This window comes from Bombus pascuorum, chromosome 16 (assembly GCF_905332965.1).
Source record: "Bombus pascuorum chromosome 16, iyBomPasc1.1, whole genome shotgun sequence".
Taxonomy (NCBI): Eukaryota; Metazoa; Arthropoda; class Insecta; order Hymenoptera; family Apidae; genus Bombus; species Bombus pascuorum.
Window position 1 is genome coordinate 119,384 of NC_083503.1, and position 24,033 is coordinate 143,416.

The 24,033-nt window shown below is 28.1% G+C and overlaps 5 protein-coding genes across 8 annotated transcripts; 2 read left to right on the forward strand and 3 right to left on the reverse strand.

Annotated features, from left to right (window-relative positions):
• Nucleotides 1-15: 15 nt before the first annotated feature.
• Nucleotides 16-10,173, reverse strand: LOC132915129 (low-density lipoprotein receptor-related protein 6). The gene is made up of 10 exons (XM_060974821.1): nucleotides 9,474-10,173; nucleotides 8,025-9,050; nucleotides 7,012-7,942; nucleotides 6,460-6,744; nucleotides 6,080-6,360; nucleotides 5,646-5,897; nucleotides 3,433-4,288; nucleotides 2,473-2,708; nucleotides 1,881-2,393; nucleotides 16-1,594 (listed from the first exon to the last, which is right to left on the reverse strand). Exons 1-10 carry the CDS (start codon nucleotides 9,538-9,540, stop codon nucleotides 1,221-1,223), a joined length of 4,821 nt encoding a protein of 1,606 aa, XP_060830804.1. The 5' UTR covers nucleotides 9,541-10,173; the 3' UTR covers nucleotides 16-1,220.
• A 564-nt stretch (nucleotides 10,174-10,737) lies between these two features.
• LOC132915133 (NADH dehydrogenase (ubiquinone) complex I, assembly factor 6) lies at nucleotides 10,738-12,836 on the forward strand. The gene is made up of 4 exons (XM_060974828.1): nucleotides 10,738-11,454; nucleotides 11,742-11,964; nucleotides 12,051-12,446; nucleotides 12,561-12,836. The coding sequence occupies exons 1-4, from the start codon at nucleotides 11,312-11,314 to the stop codon at nucleotides 12,738-12,740; spliced, it is 942 nt and encodes a 313-aa protein (XP_060830811.1). The 5' UTR covers nucleotides 10,738-11,311; the 3' UTR covers nucleotides 12,741-12,836.
• Nucleotides 12,837-12,968: 132 nt separating this feature from the next.
• Nucleotides 12,969-16,425, reverse strand: LOC132915130 (rab5 GDP/GTP exchange factor). Its single transcript, XM_060974823.1, has 9 exons — nucleotides 16,126-16,425; nucleotides 15,540-15,655; nucleotides 15,108-15,365; nucleotides 14,878-15,007; nucleotides 14,710-14,807; nucleotides 14,340-14,596; nucleotides 14,055-14,186; nucleotides 13,729-13,974; nucleotides 12,969-13,658 (listed from the first exon to the last, which is right to left on the reverse strand). The coding sequence occupies exons 1-9, from the start codon at nucleotides 16,293-16,295 to the stop codon at nucleotides 13,266-13,268; spliced, it is 1,800 nt and encodes a 599-aa protein (XP_060830806.1). The 5' UTR covers nucleotides 16,296-16,425; the 3' UTR covers nucleotides 12,969-13,265.
• Nucleotides 16,426-17,077: 652 nt separating this feature from the next.
• On the forward strand, nucleotides 17,078-19,227 carry LOC132915206 (ubiquinol-cytochrome-c reductase complex assembly factor 1). 3 transcript variants are annotated; one of them, XR_009659801.1, is made up of 7 exons: nucleotides 17,078-17,262; nucleotides 17,725-17,925; nucleotides 18,026-18,098; nucleotides 18,197-18,363; nucleotides 18,535-18,729; nucleotides 18,814-18,937; nucleotides 19,088-19,227. XR_009659801.1 is itself a non-coding variant. In XM_060974937.1 (6 exons), the coding sequence occupies exons 1-6, from the start codon at nucleotides 17,227-17,229 to the stop codon at nucleotides 18,883-18,885; spliced, it is 744 nt and encodes a 247-aa protein (XP_060830920.1). In that variant the 5' UTR covers nucleotides 17,078-17,226; the 3' UTR covers nucleotides 18,886-18,972. The 3 variants fall into 3 exon arrangements, 2 of the variants coding, with proteins under 2 accessions (XP_060830920.1, XP_060830921.1); XM_060974937.1 differs by lacking the exon at nucleotides 19,088-19,227 and having other exon boundaries at nucleotides 18,814-18,972; XM_060974938.1 differs by lacking the exon at nucleotides 19,088-19,227 and having other exon boundaries at nucleotides 17,728-17,925; nucleotides 18,814-18,972.
• LOC132915203 (sphingomyelin phosphodiesterase 1-like) lies at nucleotides 18,976-23,818 on the reverse strand. Of its 2 annotated transcripts, XM_060974931.1 has the most exons (9): nucleotides 23,803-23,818; nucleotides 23,424-23,661; nucleotides 21,576-21,886; nucleotides 21,108-21,491; nucleotides 20,661-20,833; nucleotides 20,093-20,293; nucleotides 19,571-19,916; nucleotides 19,247-19,437; nucleotides 18,976-19,138 (listed from the first exon to the last, which is right to left on the reverse strand). In XM_060974931.1, exons 2-9 carry the CDS (start codon nucleotides 23,491-23,493, stop codon nucleotides 19,012-19,014), a joined length of 1,803 nt encoding a protein of 600 aa, XP_060830914.1. In that variant the 5' UTR covers nucleotides 23,494-23,661; nucleotides 23,803-23,818; the 3' UTR covers nucleotides 18,976-19,011. The 2 variants fall into 2 exon arrangements, with proteins under 2 accessions (XP_060830914.1, XP_060830915.1); XM_060974932.1 differs by lacking the exon at nucleotides 23,803-23,818 and having other exon boundaries at nucleotides 23,424-23,707.
• Nucleotides 23,819-24,033: the final 215 nt, after the last annotated feature.

The following is a 24,033-nucleotide window of genomic DNA, read 5'->3' on the forward strand; positions in this document are numbered from 1 at the left end:
ATAATAAGTATCATATAAAATATGTAACAAAAGTTTTATTCTTTTATACAATTATGCTACATACATAGGATAATACATATTTTTGTTGTAAATGTAAAAAAAATATAGAAGAATTATTTCAGTCTTTAATGCCAAACAAGAATAATAATTTAATAGAATGTATTTCTTCAAGGCTTGTATAATGGCAGTGCGAGGTAAAAATCATTTCCACATGACACATTGTACATTTTATATATACAATAATTTTGAATTTCATTTACTAAATATCCTAAATGTTGTATGGCACAGTCCGATTATAAACTGGAGGAACAGCATTACTTTATATCATTATTTAAAAATTGTAACTTACTAATTTTCATATGTTGATTAACTATTATATAGAAATGTAAATATATAAATACACATTTAGTAATTTTCACTTTCACGGTAGAGCCGTTACATAAAAATGCAAATAAATGCAAGAAGTACTTCTCATTTTCACAGTAAAAATTAAAAAATGTTTCTTTCTATAAACACACATTTTAAATGTTCTTAGATTATTTAATTATCATATGTCATTGCTTATTTTGATTTTATTCTCATTAGAAATAATTTTCAATTGTTCTATCTATTTTTAATTTGTAATATAGAGTTTGATATGTCTTGATTGTAAATATGAAAGTTACTCAACTAACTTCTACACTATAAATATATACGTACTTTAAAAAAAAAGAACTTTTTTTGCAAAACAACTTGGATTTCGAAAGTTAAAAATCATATACAACTTTTATACATTGTTACAATATTTACATTTTACGATTAAATTCCTTACAAATACATTACAAAGTTAAGAGGCACGATGGTATAAATTTTTTACAGAAATAAAAAAACCTATTCAAATATAAGTAACACTTTAAACAAATTTAATAATGTTGCAAAAAGGTATCTTTCCTCCAAAATCTTCTAAAAGAAGGTATCAAGTAAAATTTAATGAATGAAATTTAACTACAAAATGATAAAATTTTTGTCTTATATTATTTTACTTATTAATATAAATAAATAAAAATTGCTTAACATTTACTTTCTTCGATTTCGAATATTTTAAAAATAATGTTTTTACTTGTCCACTTATAAAATATAAACGTTTTAATAAAATAAATTTTCATATTTAAATTATTTCTAAAGACTTACCAAAAGATCTCATTTTTCAAAAAATAGAATATAAACAATTTCTAATATATTCAAGGGACAGGGGAAGGAGGTGGAGGAAGTGGACTAAAATACGTAGAAGATCGTGAACTAGGAGAGGGAGGACAACTAATTGCAGCATCACTTTGGTAAACAGATCTCGGAGTAGGAGGTGGAGGATAGGGTTCACTTTCATATCGATATCTTGCTGGGTAATTGCTGTCTGATTCGTCGCAAACATCTGTACTGCAAGGAGTTGGAGGCGGAGGCTGATTTATGCTCCTATAATGCCTATAAGGTTTATACCTAGATGCATTACTGCTTGAGCATCTAGTAGAATTGGCTGTTGTTGCTGGACTTGGAGGAGGATTCAATGTTTCTTGTGGATAACCTCCAGTGGAACTACCTCGAGTTGAACTGGAAGCTCCTTAAAGCAGAATATTTATTACTATAATCATAATAACGGATAATATTATTCATAATAATACATTTTCTAATCTAAATGTTTACAAATGTTTGTACTTAAATGTTACAAAACCAATTGTTCTATATATTGTTATAACAAATCATTTGTACTACTTTACTTACAATAATTGATTTATGATTTATTAATAATTATTCGCTATTTTGACATATTAAATATTAGAACCCCGTTGTTATTTATCAACTAATAATTTAATTATGATATATTAGTTTGTAAATTAACAGGTTACCGGTTATATGGCTGCGGTCGTAACTTGATCCTATACTGCTTCCATTTAACATTGACATTCTCACAGTTTCCATTCCAATTTTCAAATCTTTCCTACAATTTTTTTGCGCGAACATTGGTTTTGCTAATCTTACTGGTTTGGGTGATAATGGATCTCCAGCTGAATCATGTAAAATATCAGGCAATTCTTCATTGTTTATGAATTTTCTTCTACAATAATAAAATCCGAAAGCAATTGTGGCAATTGTTGCAATCAGTCCAATAGGTACAATAATAACATAAGTGATTTTTCCAGATTCTAATGAATTATTTTCTTGTCGAGGATTGTTTGCGGGTGTACATGCAGATGCAAGTTCATCGCTTCCGTCGGCACAGTCGTCCCAACCATCGCAAAGCGCTGAACCAGAAATACAAACACCACTTCCAATACACTGAAATTGACCTGGACGGCAACAATGAGCTTCGTCTAGGCCATCGTGGCATTGAGCTGTACCATCGCACACCCAGGACATGTCTAACAATTTTAATAATAATTCATAATTTCACTATATTTAATTCATAATTTGAATGATCTGATAGCTCAATATTCTTACCAATGCAATGGCCACTTTGACATTTAAATTGTTCACGACTACAAGCTGGACAACCTAATTCATCACTTCCATCAGGACAGTCGGTTTGGCCATCGCATTTCCATGTAGCAGGTATACAATCTTTTGTTACTGCAGAACTAGGTGCAGCACAAGTAAAATGATCTGTTCCACAGGCTGGCGCAGCTCTACAAGTTTTTTCATCTTCAGATAAAACCAAAGATTTTGGACAAGAACATCTGAAAATAATGTCTTTTATATACTTTTATTAATATAAAATTTTCTGTGCAATGATTCTCTCGCTAGAAGTTTTAAAAAGAGAGGTCGCCAATTCGTCCGATCGGACATTATTGCTATATAAAGGATGATGATGCCTATGTTGTCGACTACCGTTATGACAACGGCTGTTTATATGATCCATTTGAGATCATTCTGATATCCATACATTTGTTTCCAGTTCCCACATATGCAGACATACATATGTGACAGCTTCTTCATTCGAAAGAGACTTCCCCTCTAGTGAAAGAATCATCCTTCATATGAAGAGTCCATAGGATAAAGAGGGAATGTATAGTTTTAGCATTTTTCAGATAATGAAATTTTGTTTTTCAATATATGTCACAACTTCGTATTTCATCATACATAAAAAAAAAAAATGACTTTATTCTGCATCATTTCCAACATTTATTTATAATTTTAAGTAATATGTAACACATTAAACTCTAAAAGATAAGAAGTATTTAATTTTCGTGATATACCTCAATTTTTTATAACTACCGTAAAACTAAAAAAATTTTAATTCACAATGCGACATAGCCAGTGATAAAGAGCAGTATACGAAAAAATATTAAAAATTAACGTTAAAATTCGTTAAAATTGACATTCCCCCTTTTTTCCCCGTAGATTCTTCATATGGTATTTATATTTTATTTGCTGAGAAATTAAGAAAAATTAAAAATGTACCTAGAAGAAGTGATTCCTATACAAAAATGTGAGCATCCTCCATACTCCCGGAAAGGACTACAAATATGCGTTTTCATTACATCATCTTGTGGAGTATTTATGGCAATTAAATCTGTAAGTACTTTATTCATGATTGTTTTTCTTCCATTTCCAGATTTATTAATACGCTCTAAACTTGATGTTTCTCTATCAAACCAATAAATAAAATCAAGAAAGATAGACAAATAAACAGTTGAGCCTTGTCCAACGGGAGAAACCAGAATTCTTCTATTGTTCCCATCAAAATCTGCGCATTCAATTTGATTTCCATGTGCCCAATATACAATGCTTGAAATTGCATCTACTGCGATACTTGTTGGTTGTTCTAGATCAGTCGCTACTACAATTCTCTCTTTCCCATCCATTTTACTGCGCATTACTCTCATTTTTCTTCCAATATCTGTCCAAAAAAGTAATCTTTTTTCTGAATGTATTGCAATATTTCTTGGTTTCTCTCCATCACCTTTGACTACAACACCTAGAGCGGAACCATTGTCAAGTTTTGTAACATTGATCGCATCATTTATGGCACATGACCAGAATAGTAACCTTCCCAGTGAATCTAAAGCAAGATCCACTGGATGTCCCGAATTTCCAGAAATCATTATACTGGAATGTGTTTTATTTTCCAAAGTTCTCCTAACAGATAAAGTTCGTCCATCTATCCAATAAATGTGTTGAGTTATAGGATCAAATTCTATAGATCGTACATGCTTCAAACCTTGTATTCGGAGAACTACATCTGGACAATCATTTGTATCAGGAAGAAAGCGAAACATTGCATTGCGTAAACTATACATCATAAAGTTTTTTGGTGCTGTAACAGAATGAATAAGTTTTTAGATTTGAATTAATATATATCGCGCATATGTTATGATATAGTATATCAATAACAAAGAATTAATTAAGTTAATAATTTTATATTTATGTATTTACATCGTTAATTTAAACAATTGAATGTGATATCTTATATGTGTGTCTTCATTACTTTTGAAAATAGCGTTAAGTAGAAAAGGTACAAGCTGTGGCAGAAGTAAGACTTCTTCCACAAGGTATATTCTTAATTTTAATATCTTTCTCACATTTTACTAATCTACTCACTGTTAACTTTCGTTTGTACAACTACAATCCTATCAATTGTTATCATCTATTATTTAGCTATGTAACATGTATAATGTTTCTGGTTAAATAGCTTAAAATGCATGAAGCATTTAGGAAAATGTTTTGAATGGAACTTGTAAGGTATCAAGGAGTACAGATTACGCTGATATTTATTTGACCTTGTGATAACTTTGACAAAAAAAGGAAAAAAGAAAAAAAAGAAAGAAACAAAGAAAAGAGAAAAAAGAAAGGGAAGAAAAAGGCTACTTTTCAATTTTCAAATGGGAACCCATATTTTCTAGTGCATCAAGATATGAACTTTTAAAGTTGATATATTAACAAATGTACACTGTCAGAACATTGCTCGAACGAACTCTGTACATCACAGTTGTTTTAAAATCTCCGTAGTATATCGACTCTGAAAGCTCATATTTCGAAAATGACTCGTACAAAAAATATGAGCAGGTCAAATACGTAATACGTAGAGAATACGTAGAGAATACGTAATAAAAAATACTTTTCAAAACTATCGCAAAATAAAATAAGTATTCAGTATTATATAGTATATTCAGTATTGGTATTTAAGTATAGGTATTTCAGTATTATTTGCCTTCTAGATATCTTACAACTTTCGTTTGGAAATCTCGTCTGTATCTACTATATTTTGAAAAATATTTATCCGTTTCTATTATTTAAATTCAGACATGCTATGTATATTGTATAAACTTATATGCGCAATTTGACGTGCAGAACATTATTATATCATTTTACAATTAATGAAGAAATATTACAGAATAAATATTAAATATATTTAAACAATTCAAGGTGTTGTATTATTTTATCTAATACTGTTCGTTTCGTAACTCATATTTTTATTACAAGAACAAATTATATCTTAAATCATAGAATTCGACGAAATCTCCACATCTAATTGAAATACATTTTTTTTTTCTTTTTTATCACATCTACTGCATTTAATATTGAACGTAATCGAGAAAATTTAAGATAGTCTAGTATAATTAAAGATCTTAAGGAAATTATAAATCAAAATTTTTTAATTCAAATATACTGACCGATGCAAGTTTTATTATCCTCTGATAAATTGTAATGAGTAGGACACCCACATTTGAAAGAATTTGACATGCTTTCGTTATCTCCGGGTAAAGCGATACAAAGATGAGTGCAGTTGCCATTTTTTAATGCACAGGGATTCCATCCTGCTTGTCTAGAAGCATGGAAAACCAATAAATCTGTTACAGATTCTAACTTATTATGTATCTTCACTCTGCTTAATCCAGTAGTCTTATTAGCTTTCTCTATGTCACCTATTGATTAAATGGATCAACATCAAACTTTGTTCAAAATATCTATAAATTTCGGAAAATATCTAATGAAATAAAAATCGAAATTTATTGCAAAGAATAACGTGACGTATATGTAATAGTAACTAATAGTAAAAATAGTAATGTAATAGTAACATAGTTGATAATCTTATGTACTTTTTTACCTGTATTCCAATCTGTCCAATAAATGTAATCTTGATACTGAGTAATACTAAATGGATATACAATATTTTCTGTTATAATTGCTACTCTTTTTCTTGTACATAGATCAAAGCTATCAATAGCTGGAGTATATAAATCTGCCCAATATAATTTTCGTGCTGAATGGTCAATTGTTAGACCGTTTGCTTTTCTAATATTGGAAAGTATTATTTCACGATGCGTGCCATCTAAATATGATCTTTCTATACTTCCAGAATTTCCCCATTCTGTCCAATATATATGGCTAGAAAAACATCATGGTGTTAACTTAAACTTAATTATACAGGAAATATTTATTTCACAAACACTTTTATAAACACACAAAAGTTGTCACTATAATTACCCTCTGCTAGGATCAAGAGCTAAACATCTAGGTTCAAAGATGTTACTCCAAATGAGGACCTTTCTACTACAACCTTCTAGTCGAACCATTTCTATTCTTCGCGTTCCTGTATCACTCCAGTATAAATTATGAGCAATCCAATCAATTGCTAAACCTTCAGGTGTTTCTAAACCAAGATCAACGACTCTTTCTATATCGGATCCATTTATGAAAGCTCTTGTGATTGTTTTTAATTTAACATCCGTCCAATAAATACGATTGTCTACTATACTAAAGTCCAAGGCGCTAATAAAAATAGAATATATTGATAATAATAATAATAATAATAATAATAATAATAATAATAATAATAATAATAATAATAATAACAACAACAACAACAACAACAACAATAATAATAATAATAATAATAATAATAATAATAATAATAATAATAATAATAATAATAATAATAATAATAATAATAAATACAGTCTTTGACATATAGTTTTTATAAAAAAATTTTAATATAAACAGATCATAAAACTTCTGGTTTATAAGCATAAGCTTTACCTTGCATCTTTAACTCCAGTTAATGGAATAATATTATCATTATTTGCATTTTCAATGCTAATTCTGCCAATATTTTCTTTCCTAGCAAACAACATAAATGCATCTGGCACAACACAAGTCTTTTTATCTTTAGTTAACTCATATCCAATTTGACATGCGCACACATACTTATTTCCTGGTCGATTTAAACACAAATGACTACAACCACCATTACTTTTTACGCAAGGATTTGTACCGTTAACTTTTCCTAAATGCACTGCTTTTAAACCCATGACATTTGGAACTTGATCAACAATAACTTCTCTTTCACCACCTGTGAGTTTATGTGCTCTATCCACACTTCGTCTTTGCCAGTCAGTCCAATATAGATAATCTCCTAATAAACTTAATCCAAAAAGATGTGGAAGATTATCTGTAATTACTTCTCTTCTATCTGTACCATCCATGTTGCACACTTCAATCTTATCTGTTTTTGCATCGCACCAATATATTTTCCATCGTGCAAGATCTAGAGCAATTCCATTTGGCCAAACAATATCCTTATTTACTAAAAGAATACGTTCTGTACCATCCAGATTACTTCGCTCTATTTTTGGACGTTTTTCATTCCAATCTGTCCAAAACATCCATCCTAATTCTGGAGCTAAAGCAATTGCTCTGGGTTCAATTAAATCTTCATTTATTAATACCTTTCTACTTGTACCATTTAACCGGGCTACTTCAATTCGATCTGTTCCCGTGTCAGTCCAATAAAGATTCCGTGCTAACCAGTCAACAGCTATTCCATCAGGATTTTCCACTTCTGTTATTATAATATTTTCTTGATTGGAACCATCAAGTGAAGCTCTACGAATTGCACGAGCTTCTTCATCTGTCCAGTAAAGCATTTCTTGCACAGGATCAAAGTCTATTGCTATCGCATGTTTAATTCCTAAGTATATTGAAAAATTATAATATATATAAATTCCTTTTTAAAAAACAAATTAATCGATGAAAAAGATATTGAGGAATACCTGTTAATGGTAATACAAAATTAGTATAGTCTGGCGAATCTAAAGAAATCCGACAGATTTCATTTCTTTGAACTATTAATAACAATTCTTCTGGTCCTTCTGCACAAGTCAAATTATCCACTAATTTCACACCTGTAGGACATGCACAGCTATATCCAGGTTCTGTCATACTTAAAAGACACAAATGTGAACAATTTCCATTATTTTTTTCACAAGGATGACTCCCATATGGTTGTCTTCTAACATCCCAAACTTCTATGTCACCAGGTATATATTCTCCATGTAATAATTCTCTAGGAAGTGCTTGGGTTTGACGGACATCGTATGAATGTACACACCATGTTTTCCAATCAGTCCAATATAATTTGTGATCGAAAAATGTCACTGCAAAAGGATAATCTAACCCTTTTTCTATGACTTTCCTTCTATTTTTTCCATAATAATCCATCACTGCAATAAATTTAAGTCTTCCGTCTACCCAATAAACCAATTCATTTTCATAATCCACTGTTAAACCGTTCGGCCAAAATATATCATCAGAAATTATCACTTCTCTCGTTGATGGATCTCCATTCATTGCAGCTCTTTCTATTTTAGGTACATCACCCCAGTCAGTCCAAAATAATATACTTTTCATTGGTACAAGAGCAATAGCTCTTGGCTGATAAATGTCTGTCCAAAAAAGGACTTTTCTGTGACGTCCATCAATACTGGTTACTTCTATTCTATTTTTTTCTCCATCTGTCCAATATAATTTTCCTGTATACCAGTCACAAGCTAAACCATCAGGAGAAATTAAACTAGAATTTACTACAATTGTTTTTTCGCCAGTATGGGTGCCATTTGTTTGAATGCACTGAATTATTTCTAAACCACTATCAGACCAACACACTAGTTCATGTTCAAAATAAAAATCTACTGCTGCACCTTCAGACAAATCTTTTATAATAGTAGTTACTTTATTAGTACGAGAGGCATTGGCCATTCTAATATCTTTTTGTGTAACAAAGAGAAGAGTTGGCGATCCTAGAAATAATAATTCATATTATTAAAATTAAAAAATTCTGCATTGTTATTATAAATTTAGATAGTAGAAAATTGAAGATAAAATTCTGAAATTTACGACACAAAAATAATATTATGGGTCATAGTATTAAGCAATATTGTTAAATTTGAGTAAAAGAGTTGGAGCAGAAAGTTGGATAATAAATATTATAAAAAATAATATACACTAAAAGTAGTAGTAAAAAATTAACTTTATGTTATTGTAAAATCTAGATAATTCTTAAATTTTTTATATTTTACAATTAGTAACATATTATGCAGTGACATTATAATAAAAGAAATAAACTATAGCAAGATATTTAGGCATAATTGTTTAATAACAGATGACCTATAACATAACCTCTATATTAAAATCATGTAGAAAACACACTAAATGTTACTTACCATTAGAGAGGAGGACAAGTTTGAAAAAGCATGCAATCAGAATAATTATTAAACTGATAATAGCCATTCTAACAATTGTAAAAAGATCTTTAATTACTTAAAGCACACGGCCGTGACATATACGGGCATAGCCGATACGTCCGTCGTTTGCCAAATTGCTTATTTTAGTCATTGATCTTTACGGATTCAAGCTACGATATCTCATAAGAAAATATATATCTTATAAAAAATATATTACGCTCATTTTGATTATAAAAAGATTTACTCATTTTCTATCGGTAAACGGAAGAAAATTTGTACGTTAGGGGGTTAAATTATGGACATTACGAGGAGCACCTTCGGCGTCGTATGTCAATTTCTATTCATGACGAACGATCGATCCGCTCCTTATGCAATTTATATAATTTTCATCTGTTGAATCAGATTTACGTTGTCTTTAACTCAAGATAAACACAAACTTATTCTCTGTCGCTTATATAAACTGTTAACTAAGCAGACGCTTCCTTAGGAGCCAGCGGTTCCCGTAACGGCCGCAACCAATCATTACTATCCCTTGCATTTACGATTTCCAATTGACAATGAAGCCTAACTGAACTTGATGTCACGAAAACTGTATATATTAAGTTTTACTATACTATATATTAAATGTTAATACAAGTATTTCCCTACTGATAACATTTAAAAAGAAAATATTTATTTCTTGTTAAATCATTAAGACATTTATGCGCATATTTTGCACGATTTAAATTTAAAAAATATTTTTCTAGTAGATAAATAATTGAAAATTAATGTATAGTATGTATTTTTATAACCTTTTAATAACAACATTTTCTAATTGTACATTAACTTACAATTAGTTTAATCTTTTACTCGAAAATAATAAAGTATAGCTTATTATTTAATATTGCGTATGTATAACATTAACATAATGTTTCTTTCTAGTTTTAATGTTGCTTTAACATCGAAGATCATTGGCAACACTATCTAACAAGATTATAATCTTTGGCAGTCTTGTTTCGAACAGAAACAAAATTGTTCTGTTTTATTAATATAGTATAGTATAATATAGTAGAAAACTACTAATATTTTAGGATGAATTGTGTTTATATATACATGTATATGATCGTAACCATAGTGGCCGGTGACACCAAACTCCCTCTGTGTTCTTACCTATAATTAATTCTAGTTCTAGCAGCGACTCATAGATGTCGCATTTAATGTTTTGATTGTAGTAGTAAGCTTACAAATGGCCATGTTCTGGCGCACGCGGTTACGTTCTCGAGTTACGTTGTTGATAGCAGAATATAGAATTATTAAAGAGGCTAAGTAGTATATGATAGACAATAAGTTACAGAATAACGACAGATTATACAATTTTCCAAATATCATAATTTTTACATTGACTTTAAATAAAAAACAATGAAAATTATTAATCTAATGATTTTATTGTTTATACAACGTATTTATAACTTAGTGATATTCCAATTATTTGTGTTTATAGAGATTGATGTTCTCAGTGCATTTATTTTCTAAATTAATAGATAAGCTTATAGGTATACAACACATTATGTTTCTGCATTTCATAAAGATTTATGGACTGGATATATAATTGCTTAAAAACCACATTGATATTCAATTTCATTATAAACGAGGCTCAAACAAGATTCGAATATATATGTAGTACATTTTAAATAAATTATAAAGGCAGTATATTTTAATACGTTGTTAAATCAATATTAAGTGTGACTATATTAGTTAACAATTATTATTTATCTGGTTCTCACATGTTATTCACTTAATTACCTTTATTGAAGTTATTTACATTTTTAGTGTGGAACATGTCTAATATTACGCAGATATTCATATCCATTATAAACAGAAATCATTGTTTAAAACAAAACGTGTTGTTACAAACGCCTTGTGTAAGGCATTCAAGTTCTACAAAACAAACGCCAGCTACGTATTGTTCGGAATTGGTTAGGTATTTTATAGTTACTGAATAATGAATATATGTATAGTAGTTAACAGTTATGGTTATTTTAGATGTTTACATGCTGTTCATTTTAAATCTTATATTATTTCTAGCATTATTTGTTATTATATAAGTGAATAATTAAATAAATGAGAAAATGTTAATAATTATACTTTGAGGAAACATTAAATTTCCCAAAGTTGTAAACCAGTTAATAAATAATCAAAGATATATATATATATATAGAATGTCATTAAATAAATTGTTACTTTTTACATTTTGTTATTTTCTTCCAGAAAACATGATTATGAAAACTTTCTGTGTACATTGCTATTGTCAAACAAAAGTGAAGCGGCCGCATTTGCAATTCGTGCATTTAATGTTGAAGTAGCTCAAATAAGAGATCAAGTGCGTGATTATAAAATAGGAGAAATGAGATTACAATTTTGGTCAGACGCACTAAATAATACATATAAAGGAAATCCTCCAAGAAATCCTGTTATGTTGGAGTTACATAGAGTATGATCTTATTTTCTTATCTGTTCGGTTCTCTGTATTATTTATTGTCTCATAAATTATAACAATTGTAAGAGAAATCTTTGCAGATTTTACAGAAACATTCTCTTTCTAAACATTATTTCAAACGTTTAATTGATATAAGGCTTGATAAACTTCGGGATTATTCATTTCATAATATGAGTGAAATAGAAAAATATGCGGAATACAGTAGTTCTTCCATTTACTATCTTCTTTTACAAGCACACGGTGTAAATAATATTAATGCTGATCATGCTGCCAGTCATATGGGAAAGGCACATGGCATTGTTAACTTACTTCGATCGATTCCTTATAATGCCAGTAAAAGAGTGAATATGTTACCACAAGATATTTTAATGAAACACAGTGTCTCTACAGAAGCTGTATTACAGGGCCAATCCAGTAAAAATCTTCAAGATGTAATATATGATGTAGCTTCCTATGGAAAATTACATCTAGATGCTGTAAGTACATACCAAGTGCAGAATTAAAATGGAAATGGATAAAGTAGAAAATGAAAAAAAGGAACGGATTATATTTGATCTTTTAATATACTATAGAAGTTTCCTTATTTTTAGACAATTTCTCTTAAACATAGTATGGGAAAAGAAGCAAACTTAATCTTTTTACCAATTATTTGTTTGCAAAAGTACTTAAATAAATTAAGGAAAGCAGACTTTGATATATTTAATGCAAAACTACAGAAAAGAGATAATTTACTTCCTCTATACTTGTATTGGAGAAGTTTTATGTATTAAATTCGATATACTTTTAATTAAGATTATCTTTCGATTAAAGTGTTGTAAGATATTTGAAATAATAATTATATCATAATACAGTTGAACTAAATATTATTTTAGTACCTTGTAAGAATAAGAGAATTTCAACATATTATTAATTTTAACAGTTTACTTTTGTAATATACGTTTTAATTATTATGTTTATATAGAATATGTAGAAGGAATGGGATAATCGATTGACAAACCTTTTGATAAAAACTTTTCTCCATATTTTATCAGAACAGATTTGTAGGATTAAAATAATTAAGTAATTTACATTGTGTGTGTGTGTGTGTGTGTATTCTATTCATTTTTGCTGAACGTTACTTGCTTGTATGGGAACTTGTATTTTTTGAAAAGTGAGAGTAACAAAGTAATTCTGATTGTAAAAACCACCTGAAGGATACCGCAAATAAAAATTTGTATTGGACAGTGTAATATCGCACAATCTATTTATAGGAATTAAGCAACAGTTTCTAAAACTTCAACTAAAATATATCTGTTTTATGAATTATGGAAATAACTTGTATAATTTTCACACTCCATTTCTGTAGTATTCAAAGATAAGTCACCAGTACTACAAGGTATTGTAGGTATATTCGAACCTTGAACAGTGAAACCATGATAATCTTCTTGTTCTGATTCTGTAGAACATGGTAAATTCAAATGGGTAGATACTAGTAGTTCATTTGTAGATTTGTCCTGTTGTGTGTCAAAATCACTTTGTGTATCCAAACTTATAAGACTTGTTTCATCCTCTGCTTTGCTCACATCAAAACTGTCATCACCAATGAAAGAAGGAAAATCAAAAGTAGGAGACGGTGTAATACAATCTTCTATTAAAGAAGTTCTCACATCGTTTTGTGGTGTGGAATTATTAATTGTGGCAGGACAAACCTGTTGTTACAAGTATCTATTTATAATGAATTTGTTAATTGAAAATTTATTAATTAAAAAGATTTCTTACTTGTGGAATAATTGGAGGTGGTAACTGATAACTTTCAATATCTTCACAATCTAAATTAGTAGGCAATCTTTGGCTATGTGTAATTAACAATGGAGTTCTGTCTAAAACCGTGTTCACTTCCGACTTCATTTCATCCTGAAATTGTAACATCTTTTCTTTTAAGTTTAATGCTTCAGTCATTATTTCTGCAGTTTTGGCTTTCATTTCATCAAGGAGGGTTATATCTTCGCACATTAAGTGCAGACTCTGCACATATGTGAAAATGAATTATACTAAAAATATTTAATTAGTAATTTAATATCATTAAAGAATAATGTAGTATGTACTTCACATATCATTAAAGCAGATTCCCATGTATTAGCAGGTACACGTTCTCCAGACATATAAGCATTAAAATCTTTTTCGTCCATATTTAATGATTCAGCTGTCAAATTTTCAATAAAAGATACAGCACAACACTGAAATTATTATTATTAGTATTATTATCGTTGTTGTTGTTGTTATTTCATTACGTTAAATGTCATATAAGGGAAGCTAATTGTTTTTATTCATTGATTGTTTCACTATAAAATAGTAGTAATCTTCTTGATAAATATTAAAATAAATGTTACCAGATTTGTGAAGTAATATCCACCTTCCCCTGTCATTAACCTGCTTGCATTACAGAACCTAGTAATAAAATTGATGTTACTTTTAAGACGAGCAGGATTAGCTTTTAGAACGATGAAAATTAAGGCAGGAAGGAATTCATCTGCAGATGCAGGCCCACCAACAGATTGTTGTAACATTACAAATATATTGCGACAACAATAAATAACGCAAGAAAGCTTTTCTTGTGGAGCTTTTGCAGAATCCATATTTAATAAATCTACAACAAATTAGTAAGCTATTTTTAAATAATCGGTGAATAAATCTAACACATTCAATAATTGGAAATATTGGAGATTAACATAACTGATTAAAACTTTTTTAATAACAAACCAGTTATGGAAGTATAAACAAGTTCTCTAACTTCAGAACTGGTTTCATGTATTCGACATTCCAAATTTTTTCCGCTAACCCAGTTCAATTGCCGAATTCTGTAATTATCATAACTGTCATTCTATTTTATCTGAAATGTTATTAATTTGACTTATGAATAAGGTGAACCTTTTCTGTATTGCCAAGTCTTTCTCTTCGTCGTTTGTAAAAGGTGGACAAAACAGAATTCTGTACAGCAAAGTCATTGCATATCTTTCTACATAATCTAATAATTTTTCTTTAACTTCTGGCGATATATCTGAAATAGTAAATTAAAGATGTTCATGTTGTAACTACTTTTAAGACACTAATTTGTTAATGTCCAGATTATTTTAATATAAATTAATTTTTTTCAATACCTGCATATTTAACACTATTTTCTAAACGTTTAGCAAATACTTGATAAAATGTTTGTGTAATCTCTGAAAGTTCCTCTATTCTCTTCACATCTTTATTCTGCAGTATCTCAATTATAAAGGAGTGCATACACTTTCTAACATCCTTTTCTACCGGTGTTTTAGCAATTATACCTATTAGGTCGCGGTTGTCAGCTTTTACTTTTTCAAGATCAGGATTATCTTTTGTTAATTCATAAAGTAATTCTTGGTACCCCTGTACTTTAGTAAAAATCAAAACTTTCAGAATAATGTAAGTAATATAAATAATATTTACAAGAAATCTGATAAAAGAAAGTATACATAAAATAGCAGTTAAATTTTTTTTTATATATATTGAGTAAATGTTTTACAAAAATCAAATACAAAGTTAAATATACTATAGGACAAATGTACCTTTTGCAACTGGTTTACGAAAAGATATATTTAATAACTTATACTTTTTCTCTTGTTGTACTTTCTTCTCCTCATATTTTTGATATGCGCTAATTGCATTCTTGTTAGAAGAGGCACTGAAACATTAATAATGTTAATCAGAATGTATCGATAAATATAAAAAGTATATAAATCCATAGTATATCTCTCCTTATGCGAATAAGATATTCCTTGTTACATGTTTAAGAAATAATAAATAAATAAGTTATTAATTTTTACACGGAAATTAATATAACATTATATTAAAGCACAAAAAATTTGGCGAGGAAAAAAAGAAATGAAATCTAAATAGTACAATTTCTAATTGTTTTTCATGTATAAATATATCTAATTATAAACATATTTAATGTCGCTTGAAACGTAATTCCAAGTTAATTATCATTTTAATGCAATGTAATTGTTATCACAAAGTTCACAATATAAAAGAATGAAAATTTCTAAAATTTTTACAATTACATACACATACATGGCTTTAAAAATAATAAAAAAAAAAAAATTTGGTGGATCTAACTTAATATAAATTGATCAATAAACGTATAAATCGTACCTCTGTCCACAAACATTACATTCTGTTTCTGATCTTTGTTTTTGTAAATACTCTCGATAACATTTGCTACAATAACCTTCCCATTCGGCATTTCCATAAAATCCACAACCATTTTTACATTTAAGATCAGCTTCATCGATTCTTAAAGTGGGTGTTTTTATAGAGTACATTTTAACAAAACTTCTTGGATATTTTTACAATTCCTCTTTCTGTATAATTTACATTTTACTTGTACAACTCGGTTATTTCTATCTTTGACGCGGCATCATCAAGTAATACATACATAGTTAAAAATTTGGATATACGACAAACATGAAAACGCATGCGTAAACCTTTCTGAAAAGTATGTATACATACATATATGTATACTGTATCACTCATTTATATCAATATTTATAAATGTAATTCTTATCCAATATATTCGAAATTTTAATTTAACATTTGAAGTTATATAGACAGGTGAATTCAGAACTGTCAATTTGATAAAAACATAGTCAATAACGATCATCTTACTATATAAATATTTAAATTATTATTAATTTTATTTATTTATTAGAAACGCACAAACGATTCGTATATATGTACAGACATATATAATTAATATGTAAAGAATATGAATATCTATAGATATATAGATAAATACTTATCATAGTAATCATATTGTTTTATTTCATTTCTTTAATACATAAAAGCTTCAATGAAGCTTAAAGTAAAAAGTTTAAAACATTTATATTACATACATGTAAAAGAAAATTTCTGTATAGAATAAAATTGTCAGGGTTGAGATACTTATAATTAAATAAAAGATTTTTATTATTTTAAGGAACTATTTATAATTTTTAACGTATAGTAAGTATTTAATGATTAATAATTTTTAAATGTCTAAACTGGACAAGTTTACCTCTTAAGAAACATTTTTAATAAAATCATAAGAAATGCGATTGTTTCGAACTTTGCCGCGCTTTGTATTCAGGAGCATATGGAGAAAAATGCTTCTGCATTTAAAAAGACAACAGGGGTTATAATTTAGTTTCTCATTTAAAAAGTAAAAAGTTAAATGTCTTTTATATAGTGTGAAAAATTTTAAATATACATAGCAGAATGATGCACTGTGTAAGAACGTTTACTTCCAATAAGGTATATTTGCATTTATAATAAAGAGATGTTAATTTAACCTCTAATATTAAAAAATAATAAGTAACTTTAATTTATCATATTATAAATAATTTCTTTGATTATTGACAACTTTTGTTCTTTTACATATGAAATATTGTGACTTTTATTTATTGATTAGTTTTATATTCGTAGTAATAGTATTTGTGTCTACATAATCGATTATGATCTATATAATAATCTACTTTACATAAGTCTATAATTATATATAAATTTTAATAATATACGGAACATTTTTATATGTATAAATACTTTTAAATATATCTTATAATCTTATGTCTTCCCATTTATTTATTAGCTGTATTATTTTGATTCAATCTTGTGAAAATATAAATTCTAAATGTAACTGTTATAATTTTATATTTATGGTATCTAATTCAATTATTCTTTCTTGATTTGATGGATGATATGAAATATTTATGACAGAAGATACCATTAGTGTTGACATTAAAATATATCACAGAATACAAGCTGGTTGATAATAGTGGCATCAACTTTTTAATCAGATCTCAATCTTGTCATTTTCATAAGAATGTACATACATCTAAGAGTTTAATTAAACCAATAAGTCAAATTGGAATAATTAAAACATTGTCACATAAGTTTGATCTTTTTAAAAAAAAAACTGTGAGTATGATTATTCATTGTAATTTTAATATCTCCAAATATAATATCTATATATTCGTAATATTCATGTAATAATTATTTATATTTCTTTGTATTTTAGTATTTAACTGAATTGGGTTATGATTTGTATGGTGACATTCCTGATGGACTCAATTATTCGATATTTTACAAAGGTATGTTATTCTCCTTAATTTCTTATTAATTCCATTTGATGTGATTTCGTTAAGTGAATTAATTTTGTAATTATTTAATCATTATTTTTACTTATTAGGTTTCAATATGTCAGATACATTTTTCTCTTGGTTCCTAGTCACAGAATTGCATGTTTGGATGTTAATGGTACGTTTCATGGCTGAAGGAGAGAAGGGCAAGTTAGTTATAAGCAAAATGGTCGAGGCTATGTGGCACGATGTTCTTATAAGAGCAGAATTACTTGGTGTGAGTAGTCAATAAATTGTGTGATGTTATCTGGTTCTAATTTACCCTAATTTATTTTTTTTTTTTTTTTATATAGAAGTTTCATATCTCTAGTTTCATTTTTATTTTATTAAATTTAACTCCCACTAATCAGCTCATAATGTAAAATACTTACAATTTTTTTATCACTAGCCAATGACTCCAAGAACAAAGAAAAGACAAGTAGCAGATTTATCATATCAATTTAATGCAGCTATAGTTGGTTATGATGAAGGAATCATGTCAGATGACAAGGTATTAGCTAGTGCATTATGGAGAAGGTTCTTTTGCTTAGAATGTAACAATCCAGAACATCTAGAAAAACTTTTAATTTATGTTAGAAAACAGGTAATTAAAACATTGTCTTATGATTAAATATTATATTGATTAAATATTTATTAATATTATATAACTCGATCATTGTGCTTTTAGATTACTGTGTTCGATAAAATTCCATCAGAAAAAGTGTTTGATAGATCAATAGCAAAATGGGTAGATTTGTAAGGCGCCAAATGAAGCTCATTAATACTATTAAGAATTTGTAAATTTTAATTAGGTAAAATTCATATTACAAATATATTAAACTTACAAAACTATAGCAAAATTTGATTTTTTATTTCAATTTTAATTTCAATCCTTTAAAATGTTATCACACAGTTCAGTTCTTGAATGAACAATCATACGACATAAATACTGTTTCTTACAGTTTATATCACAACTTTCTTGCAATGAAGGTGCCGCTCGCTTGTAAAAGTTCCTACAATAAAAAATAAATTCTTACTATACGCATATAATGAACCACTATATAATGTACAATAATAGAATAATACTGAATGATATAACTTTTATTATAATTCTAACATACTTGTAATACTTATTTAACAGTGTTTCATTCTTTGCTGCTGTAGAGAGCCAATTATTTAAGGATTTAACAGATAAATCTGGAAGATCATATTCTGCTTTAAAAGAATATGATTTATACCAGGTTGGTCTTACATGGATATTTTTATTGGCAGAACTGAGATCATACATCCAATTTTGGTAATCAGCTACTTCCTGTAAGAAAAGAAATTTGAGCGTCTATTTGCTATTATTTTTACCCTAAATTAAAATAAAAAAAGTTATTTACATATTCTTATAATCCAGTTTATTTTTTATCATATCATAAATGAAAGAAAGAACAACTTACATAATTACTGCAATTTACTATATATATTTTATAATTCGGATTCAATTTTGAATAAGCTGTTACACTACCACCATTCCAGGCAACATTTGTTGCTTTCATATCAGAATTATAAAATATTGCTATTTCATCATTATGAGTATGTCCATTGAATTCAGCTTTAATTATATGGGAAAATCTGTTAACTATTCTTAAATATTCTCGTTTCCATGTTTTAAAACAGCTATTACTATTAGAGGGTATATGGGATAAAACATGTACAAATTCATCATTCCTCTCTGCTTCAGAAAGAATAGTTGCAAGCCAATGTAATTGATTATCAGGATCTTGCGGATTATACCAAAGCCACCTGTATAACAAAATAATTGAAAGAAATACGAAGAAAGTCAATCACAAAATAAGTTATAAAATAGAATATGATTCTGATATGTATTTTACTATTTTCTTTTAGAAAATTTACTTCTGATAGTGACATTCTGTATAATTAAATTTATACAATTATAGCATTGTATTCATTTCACATACCAATTGTAAGAATAACACACATTGCTATTTAAAGCTATAATTCTAAATCCTCTTTTTGGGACAACAGTGTAATATCCTCCTTGAAGTATAGTAGAACGAGTATGTTCTGGTAACCATCCATATGCAATCCATAGGTGTGCCATTAATTTATAAAGCCAACTTGTAGTTAAATTGTCTTGCGTTATATTTTTTGGTGCGAACCTGCATATAATTCAGAAAATCGTCAATTATAACTAAAACAATATTCATTTACAGATCTAAAATATTTTCGTAATATATAACTTCGTAATGTTTGTATGAAAAATACATTTAGAAAACAGTTCAGGGAATGAATTTCAAAATACAGAATTTCGTAAAAGCATATCTTATTTCGAAACACAATAAATAAAGGAACATTAATTTCATTAATTGAACGAATGTACATTTTTTTTTTTTTTTTATCTTATCGAAAAGAGTGAGTTTATTTTACATAGAATCATTTAGCTAATCTGATAAATTTATATACAAGTGTTATGAAATATTCTTTATGCATCGTAGAGAATTTCATTGGAGATTTCAATAAACTTACTGATTTAAAGGATTTGATTCATGATTTCCAAATATTGGATATATTATAGTATTATTAAAAGTATCATGAATATATTCATAAATTTTTACAAGACTTTGTACATTTCCTTCCTTTGAAGTTTCCCATACTCCATGGTCTATAACATCACCAGTAAAATATATGAAATCTATATCCTGGAAATTAAATTAAATTTGATTTAAAATTAAAATTAAAAATTCATTTTTTAGCCATATTTAATATTTTTTGCATAAATCTTACTATGCATAGTTATCTACAATAACTAATTTAGATTTGAACTAAAGTAGAAGAAAAAATAAAAGGAAGATTTTAAGATTATATGTATTTTAGATAAATATCTTATGAATACTAAATGAAGGATACATTAATCAGACATTAGCTGGATTTTGTTCCTTTTTTCTATACTAAATTAGTTGCATTAGAGATTACCTGATGTGTGTCTTTTATATGATTTAAGGCATCGGTGATTGCATGCCATGGGGTATCACAGGAGTTATAATCTCCCCAAAAGCCAGCGAATGAAGTCATGTTAGGTTCATTTTGTCCTTTTCGACAACAAACTGGTTCTCTACACAAAATCGAATTGCCATATGGTTCATAAAGGGGATCATAATGTAGGTCTGTTATTTGTAAAATTTTTATTTGCTTTTGTGTTTCATTATCGGTAATTGTTGCATTAGAATTGTTATCAACATGAATATTCCAATCAAATTCAGGATCGCTTAAAGGACATGATTTTGATTCTAGAACAATGCCACAAACTGTGTTTGCTGTTAAATTTGGTTTCGAATCTATTATATAGAGAATGATAGGCTATGAAAAAAATAAAAAATTAAAATAATTTATACATTAATTCTCAAATATTTTGATAAATCTAATTACATATGTACATATTACCAAGTTCAGTTCAACAACTCCTTTACAAACTCTTTCGGTTTGAATATTGAACAGTACACATAATTTTACTATTTTATCTTTTATATCTTCTTCTGACATTCCTTTACGTCGTAAATTGAAAAATGTTTTTAAAATTCCTCGACATATTGTACATATCTTAGTATCAGAATTTGCTGAAAAAGATCTCCAGTCAGAATTCTGAAGTTCTGTAGGAATTTTCAAGGATTCTATCATATCATTGAACAATTCCCCCTCATAGTCCAACTTGGTCCATAATTCAATTTCATTTGAAAACGAATTCACATCTATATCTGTTGATGAATCAGTTCGTTATTCTTTATTTTATTATATAAAGAAGTATTATAAATAATTACAATATATTGTTTTTATTGAACAATTGAAAGGAAGTTTATTCTCTTTTAATTTCAATTAGTAGAAGAAAATTAGGTTGAATTGCTAAATAATTACCACTTTACCGATTACGATATCGAATGCCGATACCGTTGAAATATGTTATCAAGATCATCATTCTGAACAACTTTTTCATATACGTACGACAGGATGATTCATCTAAGAGTTTAAGCTGAAATTATTTTTGATACGATCAATTGTATCAAAAAATGTTTCAGATAAAAGTAGAATGACTTCAAAGGGGACACAGCCTGATGTTATTAGTTTTTCTGTAGGTGGGCGCGTAAAGGATATGCGACGGTCCTGTCACAGGATGGTCAGTTCTAGTTCTCAAGTTGTACACAAAAGTATGTTTAATATCACATATGTGCATACTTCCTTTCCATGTTCTATACAAAATTGTAGATTAGATATTATAACTATTGCCTGTGTATATGTGAATATGTGTGTGTTTCCAAATTATAATTGTGTTGATGTAGTCGCGCTATTATCGGTACTGCACATGTACACATGTGCTACTATCCTTTAGATAGCCCAACCCTATCTATGTACCACCTTACATTTGGAATTCAGTGACTGGAATTTTTATTATTTTTTTCATTGTTTATACGTCACTATGAAGATATTTAAAAAAATCCCGCTAGAATTCACGAGGAGATAACAAATCGACTGTTTCACGCAGCTTGTACGATACCAAACATACTTTTATGTACAACTTGAAAACTAAAAACCGACTACCCGTTATCTCGTACGTACGAGAAAAAAAATTATTCAAAATGATGATCCTGACAACATATCTCAAGAGCAACATATCTCTATCAGGCATCAGTTAAATAGTAAACATTGTTATTTTCATTGAAAAATAAAAGCACTTTTATTATTTAAAGTATACTTAGCCAATGTCGAGTATTATGTTGAATAAATTTTCACTGAAATAATTATTTAAATAGAGAGTTCAAATAAAAAACGTAAATAAATTATTTGCTATTTGGGTAAGTCTAAATATGTTATTTAGAATAATGAAATTAATTGCCATTTACAAATGAAGTGTTATCTTTTATTTATGATTTTTATTTATTTTAGTTATTTATTACGCAAATGTAACATTTCAATCAGAGAAATTACTGTAAATTACAATGTTTAATAATGTACGTTAGCTGTGATGAATACATCAAAATGAGACAGATACGGCAAAATAGTTTATTTGTATATCATCGTTCGTTTTTCGATTAAGGGCAAATAAAAAAGTAAAATTTCATTTGCAAATAAGAAATAATAAATAGATTAATGTTAGAATCTTAAATTACTTTCGTTTAAATTCAATTAAAAGAAATTTAATTCCTATTTACAGCTAAAATATTATTTTAATATGTTATTTATTATTTAGTAGGTAAATAAAATGTTGAACTTGATTAACCAAAACTGATTTAACCCTACCTTCTGGATGTCGGACGAGACCATTTATATTTAAAACTAATATACTCAAAATTAATTGTTGAGACCACATTACTGTTGTGTTCTACGAACAGTCAACTAAACACTGCGTTCAGTTCGATATATTTTCAATCGTTTTCAGTTTTCTTTATCTCGTTTCAGTGATTTATTTTTCATTGATAAATATTGCAATTATCATCTCCTTGGCATGCCTATTTCCCAATGCTTGTAGAATAACTTTCTAAGATCGTGAAACAATTAGAATTTAAACGGAGAAGAAGAAGAAGAAGAAGAAGAAGAAGAAGAAGAAGAAGAAGAAGAAGAAGAAGAAGAAGTCCTGTACACTATATTGTATTTAATTTAATTTAGTTTGAATACTTACGTTCGAAATTCTAAGCTATTTTTGATAAGTCGGAGGAGACGATCAATACAATACAATACAATACAATACAATACAATAAAACATTGTCATGGCAGTATGTGGATTTTATCTCGTGAAGTGTTCTTTGTTTGTACATGACTTATTTTATTTTATGTGAAAAGATGTAAACTTATAAAATGATATCCACTTTTATCACAGAACACTCTGAAAAATGTGATTAGATTATTTCAT